The sequence below is a fragment of the Dipodomys spectabilis genome, unplaced genomic scaffold, assembly GCF_019054845.1.
Source record: "Dipodomys spectabilis isolate Male_0828 unplaced genomic scaffold, ASM1905484v1 ptg000080l, whole genome shotgun sequence".
NCBI lineage: Eukaryota > Metazoa > Chordata > Mammalia > Rodentia > Heteromyidae > Dipodomys > Dipodomys spectabilis.
The window spans coordinates 851,111-866,583 of record NW_024870757.1 but is presented as its reverse complement, the minus strand read 5'-3'; the positions used below and the strand labels follow the sequence as shown (position 1 = coordinate 866,583).

The 15,473-nt window shown below is 55.8% G+C and overlaps 3 protein-coding genes across 10 annotated transcripts; 1 reads left to right on the top strand and 2 right to left on the bottom strand.

Moving 5' to 3' along the window:
• Positions 1–404: 404 nt before the first annotated feature.
• LOC122110694 (leukocyte immunoglobulin-like receptor subfamily B member 5) lies at positions 405–4,789 on the top strand. 6 transcript variants are annotated; one of them, XM_042683318.1, is made up of 8 exons: positions 405–1,187; positions 1,890–1,925; positions 2,097–2,381; positions 3,462–3,578; positions 3,810–3,867; positions 3,949–3,992; positions 4,153–4,205; positions 4,389–4,789. In XM_042683318.1, exons 1-8 carry the CDS (start codon positions 1,046–1,048, stop codon positions 4,530–4,532), a joined length of 879 nt encoding a protein of 292 aa, XP_042539252.1. In that variant the 5' UTR covers positions 405–1,045; the 3' UTR covers positions 4,533–4,789. The 6 variants fall into 6 exon arrangements, with proteins under 6 accessions (XP_042539252.1, XP_042539251.1, XP_042539254.1 ...); XM_042683317.1 differs by lacking the exon at positions 405–1,187 and adding an exon at positions 1,471–1,763 and having other exon boundaries at positions 4,156–4,205; XM_042683316.1 differs by lacking the exon at positions 405–1,187 and adding an exon at positions 1,472–1,763 and having other exon boundaries at positions 3,813–3,867.
• Positions 4,790–7,228: 2,439 nt separating this feature from the next.
• On the bottom strand, positions 7,229–9,421 carry Rps9 (ribosomal protein S9). Its single transcript, XM_042683341.1, has 5 exons — positions 9,315–9,421; positions 8,897–9,018; positions 8,642–8,764; positions 8,190–8,376; positions 7,229–7,470 (listed from the first exon to the last, which is right to left on the bottom strand). Exons 2-5 carry the CDS (start codon positions 8,991–8,993, stop codon positions 7,293–7,295), a joined length of 585 nt encoding a protein of 194 aa, XP_042539275.1. The 5' UTR covers positions 8,994–9,018; positions 9,315–9,421; the 3' UTR covers positions 7,229–7,292.
• Positions 9,422–11,598: 2,177 nt separating this feature from the next.
• On the bottom strand, positions 11,599–15,441 carry Tsen34 (tRNA splicing endonuclease subunit 34). Of its 3 annotated transcripts, XM_042683324.1 has the most exons (6): positions 15,265–15,441; positions 14,858–14,935; positions 13,819–14,065; positions 13,465–13,693; positions 13,066–13,323; positions 11,599–12,095 (listed from the first exon to the last, which is right to left on the bottom strand). In XM_042683324.1, the coding sequence occupies exons 3-6, from the start codon at positions 14,059–14,061 to the stop codon at positions 11,908–11,910; spliced, it is 918 nt and encodes a 305-aa protein (XP_042539258.1). In that variant the 5' UTR covers positions 14,062–14,065; positions 14,858–14,935; positions 15,265–15,441; the 3' UTR covers positions 11,599–11,907. The 3 variants fall into 3 exon arrangements, with proteins under 3 accessions (XP_042539258.1, XP_042539256.1, XP_042539255.1); XM_042683322.1 differs by lacking the exon at positions 15,265–15,441 and having other exon boundaries at positions 14,835–15,049; XM_042683321.1 differs by lacking the exon at positions 15,265–15,441 and having other exon boundaries at positions 14,858–15,049.
• Between the last annotated feature and the right edge of the window lie 32 nt (positions 15,442–15,473).

The window sequence follows — 15,473 nt, the reverse complement described above, 5'->3', positions numbered from 1 at the left end:
GACTTCCAGTTTTCTGAGTGGTTTATTGTAGAAAAGTCTCATGTCCTTTCCTGTCCAGACTGGGCCAGGCTAGTTTGTTTTGTTTTGTTATTGGTCCATTATGGGGCTTGAACTCTGGGCCTGGGCTCTGTCCCCCAGCTCTTTAGCTCAAGATGAGTGCTCTACCACTTGAGCTACAGCACCACTTCTGGCTTTTTCTGTTTATGTTGTGCTGAGGAATCGAACCCAGGACCTCATGCATGCAAGGTAAGCACTCTACTACTGAGCCACCTTCCCAGCCTGCCTGGCTAGTTTTTATTCCTCATATAATGAGATCATGGCTTGTCACACTTAATTACTTCATTTTGCAACATATCACAGGATTTATTTGTTTGGGGGGGGGGGAGGGTTTTTGGCCTGGAAAATATGCAGTTGCATGTATGTATTTTGTTCATCCACTCGTGCAATGAGTGGCATCAGAAAGTTCACGTTCCTTAGTGGCTCCTGCCCTGGGCATGCACCCCTCCCAGTGGGCATCTGCCAGTCCAACTGCTCCTTACACTCACACCCACAGGGGCCACGCAGGAGAGAGCATGTCTTAGCGCATGCTGGGCTCTCGGGGCTGGCCACGAGGCCCAGGTGGTGAGCTGAGAAAGCCCAGTGCCATGCACAACACAGAGGAAATGGGGGAGGAGCAGGGACAAAGCTGCCAACCTCCCCAGCCCCAGACTGCACCTCACCCACAGGGAGGAGCCCGGGTCTCCCGGAGCGTCCGGATGCTTCCAGGCGCCGGGCCTCCACAGTCACAGTCCCTGGTGTGGCTATGGCTCTCTCCCTTTCTGGAGAACTTTGATTTTTCCTCTCTCTGCTCATGATGTCGATGCTCAGCAAACTTCAGACATACTCTGGGCCGTTTCCAATGCTTGGAGCAGACAAAGGCACATCTCCATGAGCTTCTTGAGTCCCAAGCTCGGATTTTACCCTGATCCAGAAATGACCCGTGATTGAGCCTCTGTGTGTCACACATGGGGGTGACTCTTCTACCCCTCTGCAGACCGAGGGGAAGATGCCAGGCTGCCAGCAAGAAGCTGGATGGAGAGGAAGGAGAGGCTCCTGCCTCCCCACTGCCAGGACCGTGGAGGGGGAAGAAACACTAGATCATCTGCCAGGACCAGGAGAATTCTGCAGGGAACAAGGCCAGGGAGAAGGCAAGAAAAGGGACCAGTGTTTGGTCTGGGGAGAGGTGGGGTCTGGTGAATAAGGGGCATCCATGTGGGGGCAGCATTTCCCTGACTCCCACATCCCTCCTCTGCGCTGCTCCCCACACCGAGCTCCAGGCATGGTCGCCGTGACCCTGCTGCTCTGCATCCTCCCAAAACGCCTTCAAGGCTGAGGGTGGAGGGGCTGGAGGAGGACAGAGACCCCACAAGGACCCTCAGAGGGAAGGACCAGCCTCCAAACCCCACTTTACCTGGAGGGAGAGAAATACAGGATGGTGCCAGGGGTGTCTGCTGCCACAGTCCAGCCCTCAGTGAGATGAAGTCAGATGGGGATTCAATCTGGGGGGATCCCCACCTACAGAGAGCCCAGTCCTCAGAAACAAGAGCCAGGCTCATGGGTGGGCATTTCCCCTTTTGGTGTCACTGTGGGTGTAGCAAGTCTGGGAGTAGAAGGCAAAAGCCACATCCTGTGCCTCTGCAGCCAGATGCTGAGGCTCCTCCGCAGGCAGCGCAGGCGCTGTGCGCACAGCATGGCCCTCACACTCGCAGCCCTACTGTACCTCGGTGAGACAAGAGGGGAAGCTAAGGTGGGAAGTGTGGGTCCCCAGCCCCCTCTCCCCCCAGCCAGGGCCCCAGGGCTCAGGAGGCTCTGGGAAGAGCGCACCTCTCATGGGAACCAACTTCTTTCAGGCCTGAGTGTGGACTCCGCAGCCCAAGTTCAGGGGGGTGAGTGCGTCCTCCTCCCTGGGGACAAGGGCTTCCCTGGGGGGAGGGGAGGGGGTCAGCAGGGGACAGGGCACCCTGGGAGGAGGGGATGGGGGCAGCAGGTGGCGCTGAGGCTGGGGTCGCTGGGCAAATAGAGGGAAGTTCTGGGTGCAGTCTCTGATGTCCTTTTAGGAAGCCTCCCTAGACCGGTCCTCCGCGCTGAGCCCTGCTCTGTGGTCACCCAGGGAAGTACTGTGACCTTGTGGTGTGAAGGGGCCTGGAATGCCCAGGAGTTCCGTCTGCAGAAAGAAGGACACAGTGTTCAGTTGTTCACAAATATCCTGAGAACACAGGGGAACAGGACTTCCTTCTTCATCCAGTCAATGAAAAAGGGTGATGCTGGGCGCTACTTCTGTGTCTACCTTAGCCCTGCTGGCTGGTCAGACCATAGTGAGCCCCTGGAGCTGGTGGTGACAGGTGAGGGGACACTCGGGGGCCTGGGCCTGGGCTCTGTGCTCAGGGATGACTTCTCTCACAGCTCTGTCTGGAGGTCGTGGGGAGTCTGCATGCAGTCTCCCTGGGATGGGGGGAGTGTCAGCTGGAAGCAGGTGCACCCCTCTCAGAGGAGAAAGGGGGCCCTCATGCCTGACATCCATAAGGGAATGGCGGTCAGGAAAGGTATGGCAGCCACAAGGCAGAGGCACAAGAGTAGAGGTGGGGTCTCGGGAATGTCCTATGCCTCACCCTCCTCTGTGCCTACACACATATCTCCCTGGGTGCTTCCACCCCCCACCCCCGTGGAACAAGCCAACAGCAGGTGAGTGTGGAAGCCTCTGCCCCACATCTCCAGCCATCCAGGTTCAGCTCCTGTCTGGGCCCCACCCAGACAAAGATGCAAGTGGAGACCCCAGAATCCCAGGAGCAGAAAGGGGGTCGCAGGAGTATGGGGTCAAGGCAGAGGGCAAGTGCAAGGAGAGCCCAGGTGGAAAGCGGGGACCCAGACACCTCCCATCCCTCACTTCAGGCCCTGTAGAGCAGACCCTCACCCCAAAGGAGGTGGGCCCCAAAAGAGGTAAGGGGAGGCTCTGTGGGGAGGTTGGGCCCAGGAGGCTGGGGCTGAGCTATGGGATGCATGCAGCCTCCTTTGCACAACACACTGGGGCCTCCAGGCCTCAGTTTACCCACAGGCCAGACCTCAAGTTCCTTTCCATGCTGCCCTTGGTGGTGACCCCCTGGGAGAAGAGGACGCCAGAGGATAAAGTCCATAGTGGGCCATCCCCTCTGAATGGTGACAGTGAAACTATTTAGGACAGGGGTGCTTATGGCACTGTCCTGCAACTTAGGGGCTCAGCTCTGGTGGAGACAAGGCTGGAAGTCAGACTCCCCAGGTTTCAATCCCACCTCTGCTGCTTCCTGCTGGGTGACTTGGGGCAGGTGACTGTCTCTGAGCCCTAGTTCCCCATCTGTAAACTGGCTACATGGGGCTGGCATCCCACTGTAAGACTGAGGATACACGGAGGGCACCTGGCACACAGCTCAATGTCACTTGTCCCCAAGGGCTGGAAAGCTACCTGCAGATTCTCATCGGGGTCTCAGTGGCCTTCCTCCTTCTGCTCTTCTTCCTCCTCCTTTTCCTCCTCTGGCACCGGAGTCAGGACAAAGGCAGGAATTCAGGTGAGTAGTGAGGGGGGTCTGGGGGCAAAGAACTCGTGGACTGTATGGCTGCAGGCTCTCAAACCTGAAACCTAAGAAAAAACACTGGGGTGGGCGCCTGTGCATATCTCAGGTGTTCTATGACCCTACAAGCCTTCAGACACGTGTGCAGCCACCTGTCCTCCCCCCCCCCCCTCCCTGAAGGAGGGGGCCCTACCCCCTGAGCTGAGACCCTTTCTCTCTTGCCTCTAGCAGAGACTGGGGCAGGGACTGTGGAGTCAGTGCCTGGGGACAGAGGCCTGCTTGGGAGGTAAGTCTTGTCCCCCGTTCCCCCCCCCCCCCCCGCTCACCCACCCTCACTGCCTCCTGACCCCCCACCTCATCTCCCCAGCTCCAGCCCAGCTGCTGCTGTCCAGGAAGAAATCCTGTATGAGGGTAAGTCTGGCAGGCCCTGGAGAGGCAGGGGGCTCTGCATTACCCAGGGAGGTGGCGGGGGGGGGGGGGGGAGAGGGTGAACCCCACCAATTCCATCTAGGATAGGACAGGTGGGGCCTGAGGGACCTTGGCTGGGTCATGACTTTGTCCTGTCTCCCAGAAGCTGCTGCGAAGGACACAGAGCCCAAGGATGGGGTGGAGCTGGACAGCAGGGTGAGACCCCACTCCATGGAAGCTTCTTGTCTTGGTTTAGCCCTGGGCTCCTTTCCCTGTAACCCCCCCTCCCCACTGGGCACCAGTGGTGGCCACAGCTGACCATGCCCACCTGCCGGCCAAGTGCATCCCACCCTCTCAGGTCCCCCAGCACCAAGCACACCCCTTCTGTCTCCACTCCAGGCTGCTGCCCGTGAGGACCCCCAGGATGTGACCTATGCCCAGCTGTGCCATGTGGCGCTCACACAGCAGACGGCGGCCCCCCCAGCAGAGCCAAGCCTGTATGCCTCGCTGGCAGCAAGGAGCCCCAAGGGCACTAAGCAGTGACCCTGGGCTGGCCTGCAGATAACCTACAGGAGACCCCCAGGAGATTGTGAACGTGCATGACTGACCTGGCCCTTTTTCTGCTCAGATATTGAATACCCCACTGTTTTGAAGCTAAAGCAAGCCATTTCTCAACAAGCAAGGAGAGCAATGAGATATGAATGGAAGGGAACGGTTAACTGTGCTCAAGGGCTGGGAAGATGGCTGGCTCAGTGGTAGAGTGCTTTCCTCGTATGCCTGAGGCCCTGGGTTTGATTCCTCAGCACCACATAAGCAGAAAAGCCAAAGTGGCACTGTGGCTCAAGTGGTAGAACCCTTTCCTTGAGCTGAAGAGCTGAGGGACAGCGTCCAGGCCGAGTTCAGGCCCCACAACCGACAAAAGAAAATAAATACCTGTGTTCGATACAAAACGTGTTATCCCTTCCATGTACCTGGTTCCATGGGCACATACATATTTAGAGCTACTCCTCCATTTGATTATAAGTTCTGAATCCATTGCAGAACCTGTGCTGCTGTTTTGTCTTTCCTTCCCCAGCAAACTCTGACATCCCACCATGTTCTGGCATCCAGCCTCCTATTTGGGGCCTGGTTACTCTGCCTTTATGTTCTATCCTTTCTATTTTTAGCAGGACTGTCGCTACATTCTGGCTCATTTCCTGAGTTCCACTTTCCAGTTCCCTAGTTTTTCTGTCACCAACTGCTTTCTGTCACGTGGAATGTTCTGCAATCAGTCAGCAACAGTGTTCTCTTTTTTTGGGTCCGGTAGTGAGGCCTGAACTCTGGGCCTGGGTGCTGTCCCTCAGCTCTTCAGCTCAAGGCTAGTGCTCTACCAATTGAGCCACAGCGCCACTTCCGGCTTTTTTTCCCTGCTTATGTGGTACTGAGGAATCGAACCCAGGGCCTCAAGCATGCAAGGCAAGTGCTCTACCACTGAGCCACCTTCTCAGCCCCAAGTGTTTTCTTTCTCTGACACCTTTTTTTTTTTTTGGTGCCAGTCCTGGGGCTTGAACTCAGGGTCTGGGCACTGTCTTTGAGCTTCTTTGGCTCAAGGCTAGCACTCTACCATTTGAGCTACAGCACCATTTCTGGCTTTTTCTGTGTATGTGGTACTGAGAAATGGAACCCAGGGCTTCACTTATGCTAGGCAAGCACTCTACCACAAAGCCCCATTCCCAGCCCTAGCACCTACTTTCTGAGCAAGGCTGGATGCCACCGTCCAAACACCCTGGAGCTCTCATCTGCACATTTTAGGAATTACCCCCATGGGGCTGGGAAGGTAGCTCAGTGGTAGAGCACTTGCCTTGCATGCCTGAGGCCCTGGGTTTGATTCCTCAGCACCACATTAGCAAAAAAAAAAAAAAAAAAAAAAGCCGGAAGTGGCACTGTGGCTCAAGTGGTAGAGCACTAGCTTTGAGCTGAAGAGCTGAGGGACAGAGTTCAGGCCTCACAACCAGGCCCCCCACCCAAAAAAATCACCCCCATTCCGGCTAAGGTCACACTGACGTGAGCACTTGCAGAGTGTTTGTGGCAATTTGACCTATGCTGTCGTTCATTCGGGAATACTTGCCAAAACTTTTCCGACTGTCTAAGGTCAAGGGGTAGCTGGGGAGGGAAGGCCTGTTTAGTGCCTTAAGGCAATTTGGCTTAAGTCCCAAAGTGCACTTTTCCCCTATGGTCCTGGGGCTTGAACTGTGGCCTGGGCATTCTCTGAGCTTTTGCGCCCAAGGCTCTTACTTGAGCTACAGCTCCAATTCTGGCTGGATGTTTCCTGACCAGCTTGGAACCACAACCCTACAATCTGTCTCCTTCCTGGAATAATTAGGATTACAGGAATTGAGCAAGGTGTCCCGTCGCTATGAAGCATGGCATACACTCCCTCTCCTGACAGGGCCGAGCTTACCCAAGCCTGGTCTTCTACCAGGGCCACACAGTTATTCTCCTTCCACACTGTGAAGCAATGGTCCTTGGAGAGGACTGGTGGGGCCCACAACACCCTACTCCTCTACTTCCCCACCCACTAACCCACAGCAGGCGGGCCTACACTCAAGTCACATGTCTATGGCAACACTGAAACAGCAAGTTTCACCCTCTTCCCCTAGCATGACCCTTGCCCTGCTCACCAGGGTGACTGAAAGGGGTGCTGCCAGGTCAGAAGAGCAGGATGGAAAGTGAGGTGCTTCCACTGCAGTTGGCCACAGATCCCATAGAATGCCATCACCTGTGTGCAAGCTGGAGGAGAACCCCATGAAGCTGTCCTGAATCCTGGACCTCACAGGACTTCAGGAGACCTGGGATCCATGCCTGCACCAGAATTGCCCACTTAACTGACTTCTTGCTCAATTTCCTTTCTCACTTGCTCAGAATCAGACCACTTCCTCCTTCCCCAAAGGTCATGGCTCTGCCCACCAGATCAACAAAACTGATACCCTGTAGCCAGCTGCTCCCCCAAGTGACTAAATCACCAGCCTCTGCCCAAAAGTACACCCTTCCGTGTTCTATACAATGCTTGGCCCGCCCAGCTCTTAAGTATCTCCTTTACTGCTGAGGCTGTGAATGGAAGGACAGCCATCTGGGGGTTCACAGCAGCTGAGCAGAGGTGGCTGGCCTGCACTCAAGTCAACATTCTCATCAACAAGCTGTGTGTAGAAAAGGGGAGAGGATAGCGGAAAAGTGCAGCACCTCAATAAGCACCAAGTTCCAAATGTTGATTCTGTTTTATTGACTGGAAAACTAAACCATCATCCAGCCCAGGCCAGTATGGGCTCAATCTTCCTCCTCGTCATCCCCGGCTCCAGCCCCGCCCTGGCCCTTCTTGGCATTCTTCCTCTTCACACGGCCTGGGCGGCCTCCCCCATAGGGAGAACGGAGGGAGAAGTCAATGTGTTTCTGGGAGTCCAGGCGCACGATGAAGGATGGGATGTTTACCACCTGCTTGCGAACCCTGGAGGGGGGAAGGCAGGTGAACAGGTAGACCAGACCACTAAGGCCCTGCCCCCACTCCTTTGTCCTCGAGCCCAGGTGCTGGGCACTGCAGCTGCACCCATGGGTTGCAGGCTGATAGGCACTCCTGATTCCGACACTGTCACGCCAGGCTCCTGAGCACCAGGTAACCCACACGGAAGCTTTAAGGGTTTTCAAACAGAGCATCTGGAGGTTCTCTCCACCTCACACAAGAAATCCTGAGTGATGCTCTGGGTTGAGGTGGCTAGTTAAAGGTCAGATAGTACTTGTCTGACTGCCCAACCCCTACAGACATCAACTGTGAACTTGTCATACTAGTGATGACAGAGGCAGAATGCAGTGACAGAGTTGGACAGGACCTGCTTCAAGCACGCCATACACAGCTCAGCCTGTCCAACTAGGCCAGACCCCCCTCCTCACCTGCCAAGGGGGCACTGTGGGGCTTTACCTGTGCAGCGGCTCACAACCTTGGAGAGGCCTTCACAAGGTGTACGGCTCAGGCCGCAGTGACCCTTGCGCTGGGCTAGGGGAATGAGGCTGACCCCAGATCACCCTCCACCCTTGTGAACAGGTTCAATCTGTACCCTCAAGGTAAGCTCACACCTATCAGCTCCAAGGGCTGCACAAGAGACAGGGACAGCAGGCTTAACAACGGCAACCACCGAGGGGCTGGACTGGGGAGGACTCCAGGGACAGTACCTGATATGGCGCTGGCGGATGAGCACACGGGCGTGGTGGATGGATTTGGCCAGGCCCAGTTTGAAGACCTGAGTCTGCAGGCGCCTCTCCAAGAAATCCTCTATCTTCAAGCCCAGGATGTAATCCAGCTTCATTTTGCCCTCATCCAGCACCCCGATGCGAACAAGCCGACGCAGTAAGGCATTACCTGAGAAACAGCAGAGCCCACTCAGGGTGGACTAGCTACTGTTAGTAGCCCAGGAGGCTGCCCAGATGCAGTCCACAGGAGAAGTTCAGAACCAAAGCCCTTGGGAAATGCAGCTCACAGTGGCAGAGCATAGGATTTAACCTTTGGTCCAAAAAAACGCAGATACCTAAAAGGGTTGGCTTTGCCTGTTCAGCGCCACGTCCCAGCCTGGAACCCAGCACCCCTGTTCCCGATTCCTCTGATGCTCCCCCCCTTCTATGCCCACCTTCGAACAGACGCCGTGGGTCCTTTTCGTCCAGAGTCAGCAGCTCCCGAGCAGCCTTGCGGATCTTAGCCAGGGTGAACTTGACCCTCCAGACTTCACGCTTATTCCGGAGCCCATACTCGCCTGCGGGTGGACAAAAGGGGGGCAGAGCAGGCTCAGGGCAGGATAGACACCCGACATTAAACCCTCCCAAACTGCCTTGCTAACACGTGGGCAGCCTTCCCCGCAGACACCCCAACTGTCTCGGCGACTCACCGATCAACTTCAACTCCTGGTCGAGACGGGATTTCTCGAAGGGTCTCCGCGGGGTGACATAGGTCTTGCGACAAACCCAGCTCCTGGCCACCGGCATGTTAGCTCCCCTAAGCCGTCAGCGCCTGTGTGAAAGGGGGACACGGAGAGAGAGGGCTTGAGAACCCGCAGAGCGCCTGCGCAGAAGGCTCACACTTGGCGCCAGCACCGCGCGTGGGAATTCATGACGAAATCTCGCGAGGAAATCTCACGAGAACGGCCCGGAAACTTTCCTAAGCTCACAATCGCCCTTCTCATCAGCTCTTGGCCTGCTTTGTGTTTTCTTCAGATTAACCGTGAACGCCCAGAATCCCTACGCGACCATGCACCCCGTTTCCCGCTCTCTCATACCCAGAAAATACCGCCGAACAGAAAAACTAACCTGCACGCCGGCTGCGGTACAGAAAGAGGAGCACGCACGCCGCGCCGCCGCTCTTATACCAACGCCGCCAGATCGTGGCGTCACCGCGCAAGACTGCCGTCTGCACCAATCACAGCAAGCGTTGTTGGCCGACAGAAAAGCAGTAGAGAGAGGCTGGGCTAGAGCGGCGCCGGGCTGGGAGGACTCGGTCTGTTCACGCGGTGACTGGAATGAGAAGCCCTTCTCCGCCCTGCCCCCCCCCCCCCCCCCCCCCCCGGTCGGGCCGGCCACGTTTTAGCTCGACTCTCGGCTTCCAAAGGAGGCGGACGCGACCTGGCCCAACACTCAGGCTCCCGGCGTCCACGCACCACAGAGCTGTCTCAGTTCCAGGTAAGATTCTTTGAAGAAACGAGAGAACTAGCCATGGTCTCCAAGCCACGCTTGCGCATTCTCTTAGGCAAACCTTTAGTAAGAATGATTGCCACATGGAAGCATGCCCAGAAGCCATGCCCAGTCCTCCATTTTAAATTCTTACACATGGGCTGGTACCTTGAACTGGGCATGTCCAGAAGTGTGTTGGCCATCTTTACTTCTGGCAGGACCTTACCACCGAGCTTCTCCAGCAAAGTGACCGCCCCTAAACTGTCCCTCCACCCCGTCCGCGAATGTGCATAATTTCCTCTTCGTTCTTTGGATCAAGGCATCGCTTTGGAAATGCTTCCAGCGTGATGTTTGCCTGCTGTAGGTAATTAGCCATCTTTCACTACTGCTTTATCGCCCGAGTTTGGCTTTTGACTTTGTATTCGCCAAGATGTGAGCAGAGTGTTTGGTTACACCTCAGTCGCTGGGCTTGGTGGGTCTCACCAAATTGTGTCAACTGCTGTAGGACTTGTCTTGATGCCGGAGCCTTCTTATAGCGCAACCTCCTTCTGCAAAGGGCTTCCCTCGGCTCCCACCATTAAGTTCCAGCCCAAAAGGTGATTTGGTGAGTAATGAAATCTCCCGTTTAGTCATTGAAACCTTGAAGCATTAGCGAGAGCTAATCATACTAAGAATTATGCAGAAAGCTGGCTATTTGAGAGTGAAGTCGCTTTGCCTCAAAGTGGATCTTACTATGGGCTGGGAATGTTGCTTCGTGGTATAGTGCTTGACTAGCATGCATGAAGCCCTGGGTTCGATTGCTCAATACCACATAAACAGGAAAAGCTGGAAGTGGCACTGTGGCTCAAAATGGTAGAGTGCTAGCATTGAGCAAAATCTCAGGGACAATACCGAGGCTCTGATTTCAAGCCCCAGAACTGGCAAAACAAACACAAAAGATCTTACTAGATCATATATGCAATGAACAGCAGAGGCTTTTTATAATTGTTTTTCCAACTGTTAGAGATTGAACAGGGTATGGGCACTGTCCCTTAACTTTTTTGCTCAAGGCTGGCGTTCTACCACTTGAGCCAAAGCTCAAGTGAGAATAAAAGTCTCATGAATTTTTCTGCCTGGGATGACTTCAAACCACCATCCTCAGATCTCAGCCTCTTGAGTAGCTATGAGTACAAGCCTGAGACACTAGTGGCCAGTTTTGTTTTAACTCCTACAGTGCTGATATTAAACCCAGTGACACACATACTTGGCAAGTGCACCCTACTAGGCTATGCCCCAGCCTGGGCTCTCTAAGGGACAACCTCATCACCTAACCCATGAAACTTTTAAATGTATCTTCACCTTTTGTCCCACCTGTACCAGCAGCTCATACCTGTAATCCTAGCTACACAAGAGGCTGAGATCAGAGATCAAGGATTGAAGCCAGACTAGGCAGACAAATCTGAGAGGCTCTTCTCTCCAATTAACCAGCAAGAAACTAATACTGGATACTTTGCTTAAGCAGTAGAGTGCTAGTTGTGAGCAAGACCATGAATGAACAACGAAGGCCTGGTACTGGCACCAAAAAACAAGAAGACAAAACCCCCTAAAGAACTGAGGGTAGAGAATGTGTTTATAAGTTAATCGCCAAACAGTCTCAAGTGATAAGAGCCCTGCCTTGCAAACATGGAACCCTGAGCTCAACTCCCAGTCTTGCCCCCTGGTTGGGAGTGTTGCTGAAGTGTCAGAGCACCTTCTTCACAAGCACAAAGCCCTGAGTTCAAACCTCAGATTGCCCCACCCCACCCCCCCAAAAAAAGAAAGGCCAGGTAAAAGCCCAGCTCCACCACTTACAATTGAGTGATTCTGGGCAAGTTATTTGCCCTCCTTTTTCTCACCTGAGTAAGCACCCCACCCTTGCATGATGTGTCAAGGACTAAAAAAAAAATCACAAACTTGACATTTATTCAACAAAATTCATTGAGATCTAAGCCCTGTACAAAACAGAGAGGGGTCAAACCTAGACCCTCTGTGAAGAAGCTCACAGTTTGGAAACAGATAAACTACAAAAGCAGCCCAATTAGTTAGTGCCTAGAAGTAGGCTGAGCCTAAAAAAGTTGTAGTGTTCTGAACCCTAGGGTCAACATACAGGGAATCAGGGGTGCTGACCTCCACGCAGAGGTGAGTGCAGAGATGAGTCTGGGCCATCTGGGAAGGCTCTTGCTGAGGGTCAGGTGTGAGCCCTGGGTGGTGGTGCTCACTGCAGGCTGGCCCACTGCAGGGAGGTATAGACCACCTTACCGTCAGGCTGAGGAGAGCACAGCAGCAGTGTCTTTCTGACACTGGTCCCAAGGCGGCCAGCAGAGACCAGATCTTGGAGTGGGATGGGGTCTTCAGCGGCCCAGCACTGAGCTATGTAGTGGGCATGGAAGCGGAGCGGGTCACCTGCGAGAGGGAGATGGGCATGTAGGGGTTCCCAAAGGCAGAGGGTTGGAAGACACCAGTACAGGGACCCAGGGTCATTTCAGCACCATGTGACCTAAAAAATCTACTTCTCAAGGTTTCTTCCTAATGGCAAGAACTGGTACTGAAAGCTATAGGGAGAACGGACAGGGAAGATAATAGACAAAAATAAATAAATACTGAGAGCCTCCATCTCAATGGAAGAAGTTGGGGGTTGTGGCATACTTGTCATTCTAAATATGATAGAAAAGTAAAATAAGAGGATCCAGGTATGGGCCCAAGGAAAAAGCAAGAGCCAATCTCAACCAATAGGAAAACAAAGAAGCCGAAGGTATGGGTCAGCAGTAGAACATGAGTTTAGCAAGTGTGAGACTGAGTTCCAACTCCAGTACTGCAAAAAAAAAAAAAAGTATAGTAGCACTAACGTATAGCTACAAAGTCACTTAATCACATAATTACCAAAAAGATAGAAATGAGTAAACCAGACTGGCTAAGATCTTACAGTATATCTGTAAGACCAAAGATTATATTGCTAATAAAAGGCTGGACCTAAAGTAACGTAAATCCATAGCTTTGGTGGTAATTTAAATGACATATAGGCATCTTCATATCTAAATAAAAATAAAACTTTTCCCATAGACGTTTTCTGTCATCTCTTTTATAAGTACACATGGACTTCCATGACTTTTGGTCACTAATGCTGTTGCCTTGACAACTTACATTTGGCTCCTTCCCAAATTTGCAGTTCTATCTGGGAGTTTCTGCACAGGTGTGTGTGGACCCTCAGTCTGTTTACCAAGTTACTTAAGCCCCACTGCAGATGAGCACCAGAGGAATGTGGCTTGTCTTAAAGGTTTCAGACACTTAAGGAAAAAACCACGACACAAACAGGAAGACGCAGAACACACGTAGGAGTGGAAAGACAGCCAGCAGAGCTGGGGCCTGCGCTCACCAGGATACACCAGGAAGTCACCGCCAAACTTGCCAGCACCACTGAGGAAAAAGCCGTGCTCCCACAGGTCTTTGTAGATACTGTAGCGAAGCTCGTGGGCGGGGCGGCCCGCATGGGGCCAGTCTTTGGACTGGACCCGCCAATCTAGAGGCCTAGCCTTGACAGGTCGAGGCCTGGCGGTGGCCAGCTGCACAAGCTGGGCCGATCTGGGCAGCGGAGCCACCTCATTTGAAGGTCCTGGTTGGGAAGAGGAGAGGACTGGGGGTGCGGTGGGGGGGGGGGGGGGGGAGGAGAGTCCGGTGAGTTCAAGGACAAAGTCCTCCTACCCCCAGGGAAGGCTGGCCAGAACTCCCTGGAGCCCCGATCCATCCCAGGCCTCCATCCAGATCCGGCTCTCACCTGTTCCCGCCTGCTCCCCAGAAGCCTGCCCATCCCTGGAGTCATGCTCTTCCGCAGCCTGGCTCCCGCCAGCCGCCCCCGAATCCAGCTCCAACCTCTGCTTCTTGGCAGCCTGGCCTTCTGCTATCTTCTCCTGGAGCTCCTGCCGCCGGGTCTCCCGAGCCTTGGCGGCCAACGCGCTTTGCTCCCGGAAACTCTGGTCTTGCTGAAGCTTGAATGATGCCAGAGCCTACGAAATAAACGTAGCTGGAGCCCCAAGACGCACTCTGCGGCCCCCCCCCCCCAGGCCTCCCGACCACGCTTTCCAGAAAGGGGTCTCCCGGAGCCCACCACCTAGGGTCCCCTAGCTCTTACCAGTTCGTGCTGGCGGGGATCGGGGCGCGGGGCGCTGACTAGGGTCACGGCGCCGATCTCGGCCAGGAGCCGCGCCTCCTCGGGCATGAGCAGCAGCGGGAGGCCCAGGCGGGAGTTCTGGCGGGGCCCGCGGGGTAGGGCGCCCACCGTGCGGCCCCCGACACCCAGGCGCTCCCGCAGCGCCTGCACCGCCTCGGCCCCCCACACCAGCGAGCGGCCGTTCGCCACCTCCACCACCAACATCCTCCTGTCGGGGGAAACGCAAAAGTCACGCCGGGACTGCCCAGGGCTCCCCCACGCCCCCGTCCCCCCGGGCCGCGCCGAGCCGCACACCCGGAGGTAGGGGCGGGGCCACGCTCACGTCGCACCCGACGCCAGCCCCGCCCCTGCAGGGCGAAGGTGCTCAGCCCCCCATTGGCCACCACCGCCACGCCCCCGGAATGACTATTTTGGAGACGCCCCTTTGCAAAGCGCGCCCCTTCGTTCTGGAAGGTGTTGGGAGAGCGCGGCCGAAGGCTCAAGCTTTACCGGACCCTCTATCTCCGCCTCCGTCCCTCCAAGGCACAGAGGTTCGGCTTTCCCGCCTTCTCTGCGCTAGGCCCGCCCCCTTCCCGCGCGGGAGGCGTGGCTGATACCAGGCCGCACCCCCTCCCCGTGCAGGAGGCCTGACTGAAACCATGCCCCGCCCCCAGCGGCAGTGGCTCGGCCGAACTCAAGCTCCGCTCCCTCCGCGCAGGCGGCGTGGCCAAAACCAGACCCCGCTCCCTCCGCGGGGCAGAAGCCGAGGCTCTCCCGCTCCCCCCTCACACCTCCCTGAACGTAAGCGATTCCAAGTTCGGGACTCCTCCCTTTGCCCCAAGCTGCGGCCCTCTTCCCAAACGCGAGGTTTGGAGCGTTCGGGCCTCAGAGGCCCCCAGCAACCCCGCAGCGTGTGGCCCCGCCCCCTCCAGCCACCAGCGCTCCCCGACTTAGGGAAGTTCCCGCCCCACGAGTGAACCCCACAGCTCCCAGGTCACCGGTGTCTGCTGGGCAGGCTCACCACACTCGGGAGCGCTCAGTGTGCGTCCTCGCTCCTCTTCAGAATGTCGCCCTGTCCTCCGGTGGAGCCAGGCCTTCACTTTGTAAACAACTCACAGTCAAGGCGGAAACTGCCCCTACTGAGCGCATCCGGCGCGGCTTCCTACCCCGCCACCATGCCGACCCCAGGAGTCACTTTCGTCACTCCGCCACGCAGCCAAGCAAAGTCTGGGTTCGCCCACGTCAGGACCATCGCCCCGCCCCGCTGCCCACGCTGGCCCCGCCCACGTCAGGGCTATGACCCCGCCCCGCGGACCTTGCTGACCCAGCCCACGCCTGGTCCTTGGCCCCGCCCGCGCTGGCCCCGCCCCCGCGGGGGTGGGAAGATTACTCATGGTCCCGCCCCCCGGGTCCTCCAGGGCTCTGTACCTCTCGTGAGGGTCCTTCTTTCCTCCAAAAAAAACTCCGTGATCCGCCTATCACTAAACCAAGGTATCGCATACTTGATTGTTTTCAAATAAACCGGAGCTTGTGGCCCTGCCCACTCCGGAGCCACGATTGAAATTCGCGTCTAGCCTCGGAGAAAGCCCAGGCCAGTGGCCCGCCCCCGAGCCGTGTAGGCGAGCTGCGCACTGTGC